Here is a 9008-nt window from a genome sequence, read left to right on the forward strand (position 1 = left end):
CATTATCGCATATGGGCCTTTTCAGGGATCATTTTACAATCCTATATTTAAAGTAATTACATTTTAAAACAACCTGGAGCAAAACAAAACTTGTCCTTACCTCACATTTGCTGTAATATCTGACTTTAACATTGGTCATTGGTTGAACCAGAGGAGGATGACCCACCAGTGGACTTGACTCCTGATTGACAATCAAATGAATTTGTATAAAGTTGCAAATTTTACTTTTTTCCCATATAAAAACAAACATTTGTCAGTTGGTGACTTTTGGTGAGGAGCATTTTTATGACTGTATGAATTTGTATAAAGTTACATAGTATTTTTGTCATGAGACTAAATTTTTATAATTGTATTTTTTTTTTTTACAGCAATGTAACTTAGCAGACACCATTTAACACTCTTTGACTGCCAGGCGTTATAAAAACAAAACAAAAAAAATCCACAGTGCCAGCCGCTTTTGAGCATTTTAACTCATCTTTCAAGGCAAAAAGAATATTGTTTGCCTTTACTACATATACAAAGTGGCTACGAAATGAAAGATCGCATTCTATTCATTGGAATTTTACTAATCATCATGAAACGTCTTTGGCAGTCAAAGAGTTAAATGTGGTCAAATTCAGATAGTTTTATACATTTCCAACCAAGAATAAAGAGTAAAACAAAATTAAGTTTGATCAAAATGTTTTATTATTCACAGCATTGAAGTACACTAATCATCTAGCCACTCCAGGTCAAGGCCTTCTCCTCTAAAGGACCTTCTGTTGACGCCATAATCAAACAGCAACTCTTGATCAACGGCAATGTCCTTTGATGCCTTGAACAAAATAACGTGTTTCACACGCTTCCCCTTCAGTTCGCAGTGCTGTGGCTTCAGATTAGCCCTTTTTCTCGAGTGATTGATGCGTCGCCCGAAAGTGTCTTTCTCTGGGTGGCACTCGCAGCGAGGGCTCTCTGCGTCAATGCAGTGTTGTTTGAAAAAAAACAGGTACGTCGGCTCACTGTCAGGATCCTGCATTTTCATACGGCCCTCTGCAGCTGTAATGAGTTTCCCATGGTAGTCGCAGACAATGTCGCCTTTTGTGAAGTGCCTCGAAGCCACCACACCTGTAAACAATAGGCGATGACATGAGTTTGACCAAAGGAATGACAAACGATAATGACAAAGTTGGAATGAAGTCCTTACCAATCCCCTTTTCACCGAAATCTTTCAGTACCAGCCCCGACCATGTTTGCTTCTTGACTTTTTCCTTGACTTTTGTGTCCGTTTCAATGCTTGTTTTCGAAGCAGGTTTCCACTTAGAGATAATATCCTTTGGCAAAGGACAGTTGCCAGCGAAACCCTCATGGTCGATGAGTTTCTTCAACTTCGCAGCATCTGGCTTCCTGGCAGTGTAATATGCTGAAAAGAGAAATGATTCATTTATGAATTTATTTTTTCAGGCATTTGCACCAGCAAAAATAGACTGCCAATAATGTGATAGGACTACTTACAAAGCAGATATTGCTCCCTTTGTTCATACTGCTGCTTTCGCCACTTATCATAATTTGTCCTGTCTTCCGAAAAGCCAGCCTCCATTCTCATCTTTTTGGTGGGAGGCTGTGCCAACCTGGTTACGGGGAAGGCCTTGACGAACGCGTCAAAGTCGCTCCACAAAGACTTGGTGTCCGTGGCTGACGGGCCGCTCTCTGGGGGCTTTGGTTGAGTGAAGCTGGAAAATCAAAGACAAGTCTTACATTCTGAGCAAGCATCAAATGTGATTGTGATGCCCTGTGAAATTCTTACCCTGCAATCTCGTCAAGAACGTCGGCAATTTCAACAACGCCTTGACTCACCCGCATCCGGTAATGTTGTTCGGCCACAGAAGTCGAATGCGCCAAATAATGGCTAACTTTCTCCTTTCCACTTCTGTCTAATTGTTGGCCAGCCAGTGTTTCAATCGCTCTGCGAACCTCTTGGCTGCAGGACGGTTTGATGTGATAGCTGCAGGAATAGGAAATGACAAGAAATACTCATTAGATTGCCTTACAAAAAATAAAGCCGTTTGGAAAATGGGTTAATCAATAAACTAAATAAGCCCATTTTGATGTAGGTACTCACTGTACATGCAGTCTGTTCAAATCATTGGTCACACTATGTATCCGTCTGCCATTTGAGGAAATGAAAAATTTTTCAGAGTCCTCGCCCAGGTGGTAGGGGCGAATGTGTTCGTAATAACCTTGAAACCACTGTGGAAACAAAAAATGGAAAATTACTTCAATGTCAATTTTTAACTAGAAGAAAAATTATATCATTTTTCCATTACTTACCGCTTCTTCTTCTTGTGTTAGTGCAAATGAGCAGACCTGCATGGTGGCGGTCTTGTGTTGGTGCACGCCAACCATCACTCTGTGCTTCTCCGGCTTTCGGTTTACCCACTCATTTGCCTGGAAAACAATCAAAGTTCAAGAGAAGAAAAACTACTAGGAAAAGCTCTTTAAGTTTTTAAAATAGGAGCACTCACAGTCATGCCTTCCACAGCTCCTGGGCGCTGATAGTGCTTCAGCACCAAGAGTGCTTCACAATAATACCGATATATGGTCTTTTCCTTCTCCGTTAGTCTTTCCTTCGTGATGAACTTCCCAAAAACTGCAAGGAAGTCACTCTTCGCCACCCACAGGATTTCCTGGCACTCAGAGACGCTCTTGGTGCCCTCCATAAGTCGTTTGTATCTAAATGGGGGAGGGGAGGACACAAATAGTTATGTAAAACACCACATGCTGAGCTGCAGTAATAATTAAAAAAAATGAGGTAAATGAAGGCAAAATTACTTGATTTGGACCACGTCTTTGGAATGGTCCTTGGCCACGGGCTTCCTCATTGTCTGAAGGAACTCTTTGAAATATTCGAGCTTTCTGTGCAGGTCCCTGTCCTCATCCACCAGATCCAGCCTGATCTTGAGGAACCCGATGAATCGGATCATATTCTTGATATAATTTAAAATTGTGGACGCAGACAGTTTGGCATTCCGGAGACTCTCTATATAGTCCCGGGTTTGCTGGCTCTTATTCAAGAAAGTAAGACTTGGTTCCTCTCCAGTTGGCTGCAAGTAACGTACGAACCTGGAGACGTTGTCCACCTTTAAACAGAGAAAAAAAAAAAAAAAAGTTCACAATATAGAATCATAAAAAAAAACAGACATCTTTGCTGCAATTCCGCACTGAAACAAATTGTAATCTGTAATTTATTACAGCTAAGAGAGGCATCTCTACCCCAAACTAAGGAATTGCTTGCAATTGTGCTTCAAAAATGTACATTGAGAATGATTTAAGTGAATTTTTTAACTACCAAGTTCAGATGACTACTTTTAAGTGAAAAACAGAGTCATTTAAGACATTACCTCCTGCTGGCAGTTCGGAACGCGCAGTGTGGTCTGCAAGTACTTTTTGAAGTCCACTAGGAGTTTGGAGTTTTCATCAAACTTCTTGTACAGTCCAGCCTCCTTCATTTTTACCCGCACAGATGTTGTTGCTGCGGGAAGATCTCTGTGAAGCCATGAAGAAGAGTTTCAGAATGATAGCAAAATGCCTTGTTGAAACTCAAAACAAAATCTTAAATGGACTTACTTTTGCCAGGAAGGATCACTCGTGCCATTGTCATGATCTGAGGAGGAGGAGGAAGTTGAGGAACCCTCATTTAAATCAAGCAAATTTTGTGGGCCTGCCTCGCCGGAAGTGGTTGCTGCAGAGGTCGACGCGGCAGCATCAGCATTGCGGATGTCAGGGTCCTGCGCTCGTGACACTGGTTCCATGTCTGACTCTTGCGGCATGTTTGACACAAAAAAGCCTAGCTCTACAAGCATTCTTGTAAGCGTATGGCGACACTCTCTGTGCGGAAATCTTTTCAGCAGGTCCAAGTAGTCGATGCGACGGCCATTGCGCAGCCATTCCTTTGTCGAGGCTTTGGCCTTCCTGACCTCAACTTCGACCTCCTCACGTGTGCTCTCCTTCATGCAAGCCTTGGTGAGATGTACAGAGATTTTTTCCTGAGGCTTGCAACACCGCAGACAGTAGACGATGTGACGGTCAGGAAGTCTAAAAGAATGACAAAAAATAAAAAAGGTCAATTCTAAAATTAGGCACAATTTGTCAGCTTCCAACAGGAATTAATTGTGCTCTTTGGACGAGACAATCAATTTTTTTAAAGTTACAAATTTTACATTTTAGTAATTGAGAAGACATTTATTCAATAATTTGTTAAAAAATAAAATACTCATGCAATTAAAAATAGATTTCTCTCAAATTACTTTTAGTAATTTAGTAATTTTAGTCATAATCTAGAGCACAATTATTCAATAATTAAAATAATACTAATGCAATTTAAAAGTAAATTTTTCCAACTCTCAAAGAAATACCAAGTCTTACCTCTTCTCACTTGCCATCGTAAAAATTCAGTAAAAGCAAAAAGCAGCACAGTCAGCAAAGAAATGTCCTGTCTTGATAAAAAAACAGAGGGAAAAAATGCCCTGCTTTTACCTGCAGTATTTATATTCTTTTTTTCCACACCCATATTCATCGTTTACAACCAGCCAATCTGGTGGCAGATGTTGATTACCGGTGATGGGCCATTGAATTAGCAAATACAGGAATCCCGAATCGTTCAAGGGCAATTTGCATGCCAATTCAGCAGAAACTGGGTCAGAGCTTAAAAAAAAAAAAGTGCAAATTAAAAAAAAAAACATTTAAACAAGCCTACATTTAAAATAATTACAGTTTAAAACAGTTTGGACCAAAAGAAAAAAAAAAAAAAAAAAAAAAAACTTTCCCACCAGTGGACATGACAATGACAACCAAATAAATTTTTATAAAGTTGTAACAGGAGATTTCTCTCTAATGACTTTCACAATAGGGGTCATTTTATGATCCTATATTTAAAGTAATTACATTTTAAAACAATCTAGAACAAAACAAAACTTGACTCCTCAATGACAACCAAATAACTTGTCCTTACATCACATTTGCTGAAATATCTGATTTTAATATTGGTCATTCGTTGAATCAGAGGAGGATGACCCACCAGTGGACTTGACTCCTCATTGACAATCAAATGAATTTGTATAAAGTTGCAAATTTTACTTTTGCCCATATAAAAACATAATTTTAGTCACAATTGAGAACAAATTCATTCAATAATTTATTTTTTTTATTGCGGATTGGACGAAGTGAGCGTTTAAATTGCAGCTGTCCAAAACCGCTTATTTCGCTGCAACTATGCAGTATGCAGTATTAGAAAGCTAATATTTCAGCATCGCCTGCACGGATTTCGGCCAGATATGTCTCAAATTGAAGCTGAGATCCCCAACTTTCTAACGAGGTCAAAGACGTCCAGAAATAACGTCGTCCCGAGCGACAGACGCCATTTTGTTTTGAGCTATTTCAGCCACCTTCAAAACCAGCCTGTTTCACTCAAATTACGCTCAATTTCTGGGCTTAGAATGCAAGAAATAATGGTTCAATTTGGGCGAAAAATGTCTTAAATCAAAGGGGAGAATCTGGCCTTTCCAACGAGGGCCAGCATGTGAAAACTGGCACACGCTCATCTGAAAGGTCAGGATCCAAATCCGGCTTATACTCGTCATCCTCCAAATCGGTGTGATTGTCGTGATGATCTATCGTCTTCCCGGTAGTCGTCCTCGCTTGAAGCGGCCGGCGGAGCGTCGCTCAACGGCTGCTCGACGCGTTTCTTCGACGTGAAACTTGATCGCCGCCATCATCCTTTGATGGCGATGCTTTTACAACCGAAAATAACTCATCTAAGTGTTAACTGTTTTGTTTTTCTGTCCATCACTCGCACTCTTTCTTCCTCCACGGCTTCTGCACCCCAGCCCCCCTCCACCAACGCATACACTTCCTGTTTTTTTTTCTTTTTCTTCTACGTGATCCTTGCGTGATCGTGGCTGTCTTTTATAGTTGTTGCCACACGCTGGCCGTTGTTAACATCACAGTCAAGCCTGATCCTTCACTCAAAAGCTGCGTCAGACCCTAATGTATACACTATCATAAAAAAAGCCTTATGACGTATATATACATCATGTGTAGGCAGGGACAATGACCCTTATGACGTTCATATACGTCATATGTAGTAAGAGAGTTAAACATGGAAAATGTAATATATAAGGCACAGTGCATATGAATGGACATTTACATGTACACATGCCAGCCACCCCTCTGTGAGCCGGCACCTTACCATGGTGGAGGGGTTTGCGTGTCCCAGTGATCCTAGGAGCTATGTTGTCTGGGGCTTTATGCCCCTGGTAGGGTCACCCATGGCAAACAGGTCCTAGGTGAGGGGCCAGACTAAGCACGGCTCAAAAACCCCTTATGTTGAATAAAATATTTGGCGATACATTTCCCTTGCCCGGACGCGGGTCACCGGGGCCCCCCTCTGGAGCCAGGCCTGGAGGTGGGGCTCGTTGGCGAGCGCCTGGTGGCCGGGCCGGGCAAAGCCCGAAGACGCAACGTGGGTCCCCCTTCCCACGGGCTCACCACCGGTGGGAGGGGCCAAAGGGGTCGGGTGCAATGTAGGCTGGGTGGCAGCCAAGAGAGGAGACCTTGGCGGACCGATCCCCGGCTACAGAAGCTGGCTTTTGGGACATGGAATGTCACCTCTCTGGCAGGGAAGGAGCCCGAGCTGGTGTGTGAGGCGGAGAAGTTCCGACTCGACACACTGCTTGGGCTCTGGTACCAGTCCTCTCGAGAGGGGTTGGACTCTCTTCCACTCTGGAGTTGCCCACGGTGAGAGGCGCAGAGCAGGTGTGGGCATGCTTATCGCCCCCCGGCTCGGCGCCTGTACGTTGGGGTTTACCCCGGTAGACGAGAGGGTAGCCTCCCTCCGCCTTCGGGTGGGGGGACGGGTCCTGACTGTTGTTTGTGCATATGCACCAAACAGCAGTTCAGAGTACCCACCCTTTTTGGAGTCCTTAGAGGGTGTGCTGGAGAGTGCTCCCCCTGGGGACTCCCTCGTCCTGCTGGGTGACTTCAACGCTCACGTGGACAATGACAGTGAGACCTGGAGGGGCGTGATTGGGAGGAACGGCCCCCCCGATCGGAACCCGAGCGGTGTTCTGTTATTGGACTTCTGTGCTCGTCACGGACTGTCCATAACGAACACCATGTTCAAACATAAGGGTGTCCATATGTGCACTTGACACCAGGACACCCTAGGCCGCAGTTCGATGATCGACTTTGTAGTCGTGTCATCGGATTTGCGGCCGCATGTTTTGGACACTCGGGTGAAGAGAGGGGCAGAGCTGTCAACTGATCACCACCTGGTGGTGTGTTGGTTCCGTTGGTGGGGGAAGATGCCGGTCCGACCGGGCAGACCCAAACGTATTGTGAGGGTCTGCTGGGAACGTCTGGCGGAATCCCCTGTCAGAAAGAGTTTCAACGCCCACCTCCGGCAGAGCTTCTCCCTTGTCCCGGGGGAGGTGGGGGACATTGAGTCCGAATGGGCCATGTTCCGCGCCTCCATTGTTGAGGCGGCCGATCGGAGCTGTGGCCGTAAGGTGGTCAGTGCCTGTCGCGGCGGCAATCCTCGAACCCGCTGGTGGACACCAGCGGTAAGGGATGCCGTCAAGCTGAAGAAGGAGTCCTATCGGGCCTTTTTGGCCTGTGGGACTCCGGAGGCAGCTGACGGGTACCGGCTGGCCAAGCGGAACGCGGCTTCGGCGATTGCTGAGGCAAAAACTCGGACATGGGAGGAGTTCGGTGAGGCCATGGAAAACGACTTCCGGACGGCTTCGAGGAAATTCTGGTCCACCATCCGGCGTCTCAGGAGGGGAAAGCAGTGCACCATTAACACTGTGTATAGTGGCGATGGTGTGCTGCTGACCTCGACTCGGGACGTCGTGAATCGGTGGGGGGAATACTTCAAAGACCTCCTCAATTCCACCGACACGTCTTCCTTTGAGGAAGCAGAGTCTGGGGACTCTGAGTTGGGCTCTCCTATCTCTGGGGCCGAAGTCACTGAGGTGGTTGGAAAGCTCCTCGGTGGCAGGGCCCCGGGTGTGGATGAGATCCGCCCGGAGTTCCTCAAGACTCTGAATGTTGTGGGGCTGTCGTGGTTGACACGCCTCTACAACATCGCATGGACATCGGGGACAGTGCCTCTGGATTGGCAGACCGGGGTGGTGGTCCCCCTTTTTAAGAAGGGGGACCGGAGGGTGTGTTCCAACTACAGAGGGATCACACTCCTCAGCCTCCCTGGTAAAGTCTATTCAGGGGTGCTGGAGAGGAGGGTCCGTCGGGAAGTCAAATCTCGGGTCAGGAGGAGCAGTGTGGTTTTTGTCCTGGCCGTGGAACAGTGGACCAGCTCTACACCCTCAGCAGGGTCCTCGAGGGTGCGTGGGAGTTCGCTCAACCAGTCCACATGTGTTTTGTGGATTTGGAGAAGGCGTTCGACCGTGTCCCTCGGGGAGTCCTGTGGGGGGTGCTTCGGGAGTATGGGGTACCGGGCCCCCTGATACGGGCTGTTCGGTCCCTGTACTACCGTTGCCAGAGTCTGGTCCGCATTGCCGGCAGTAAGTCGGATTCGTTTCCAGTGAGGGTTGGACTCCGCCAAGGTTGCCCTTTGTCACCGATTCTGTTCATAATTTTTATGGACAGAATTTCTAGGCGCAGCCGAGGCGTTTAGGGGTTCCGGTTTGGTAGCCTCAGTATTGCATCTCTGCTTTTTGCAGATGATGTGGTGCTGTTGGCTTCATCAAGCCGGGATCTCCAAATCTCACTGGAGCGGTTCGCAGCCGAGTGTGAAGCGGTTGGGATGAAGATCAGTACCTCCAAATCCGAGACCATGGTCCTCAGTCGGAAAAAGGTGGCGTGTCATCTCCGGGTCGGGGATGAGATCCTGCCCCAAGTGGAGGAGTTCAAGTATCTTGGGGTCTTGTTCACGAGTGAGGGTAGGATGGAGCGGGAGATCGACAGGCGGATCGGTGCAGTGTCTGCAGTGATGCGGACTCTGTATCGGTCCGTCG

The 9008-nt window shown here is 46.1% G+C and overlaps 1 protein-coding gene across 2 annotated transcripts; it reads right to left on the reverse strand.

Annotated features, from left to right (window-relative positions):
- Positions 1 to 669: 669 nt before the first annotated feature.
- On the reverse strand, positions 670 to 5997 carry LOC144004069 (uncharacterized). Of its 2 annotated transcripts, none has more exons than XM_077500987.1 (12): positions 5609 to 5997; positions 4402 to 4472; positions 3604 to 4071; positions 3378 to 3522; positions 2809 to 3116; positions 2502 to 2709; positions 2308 to 2424; positions 2099 to 2226; positions 1784 to 1981; positions 1492 to 1709; positions 1184 to 1399; positions 670 to 1104 (listed from the first exon to the last, which is right to left on the reverse strand). In XM_077500987.1, the coding sequence occupies exons 2-12, from the start codon at positions 4416 to 4418 to the stop codon at positions 710 to 712; spliced, it is 2418 nt and encodes an 805-aa protein (XP_077357113.1). In that variant the 5' UTR covers positions 4419 to 4472; positions 5609 to 5997; the 3' UTR covers positions 670 to 709. The 2 variants fall into 2 exon arrangements, with proteins under 2 accessions (XP_077357113.1, XP_077357112.1); XM_077500986.1 differs by having other exon boundaries at positions 4592 to 5997.
- Between the last annotated feature and the right edge of the window lie 3011 nt (positions 5998 to 9008).

This window comes from Festucalex cinctus, chromosome 16 (assembly GCF_051991245.1).
Source record: "Festucalex cinctus isolate MCC-2025b chromosome 16, RoL_Fcin_1.0, whole genome shotgun sequence".
Lineage (NCBI taxonomy): Eukaryota > Metazoa > Chordata > Actinopteri > Syngnathiformes > Syngnathidae > Festucalex > Festucalex cinctus.

Bases quoted from the DNA above. Each gene is read 5' to 3' on its own strand.
- LOC144004069 (XM_077500987.1), bottom strand. The intron at 2,425-2,501 runs GTGAGTGCTCCT...ATTGTTTTCCAG, and splicing joins GAGCTGTGGAAGGCATGACT to GCAAATGAGTGGGTAAACCG. The intron at 2,227-2,307 runs GTAAGTAATGGA...TTGTTTCCACAG, and splicing joins TAACACAAGAAGAAGAAGCG to TGGTTTCAAGGTTATTACGA.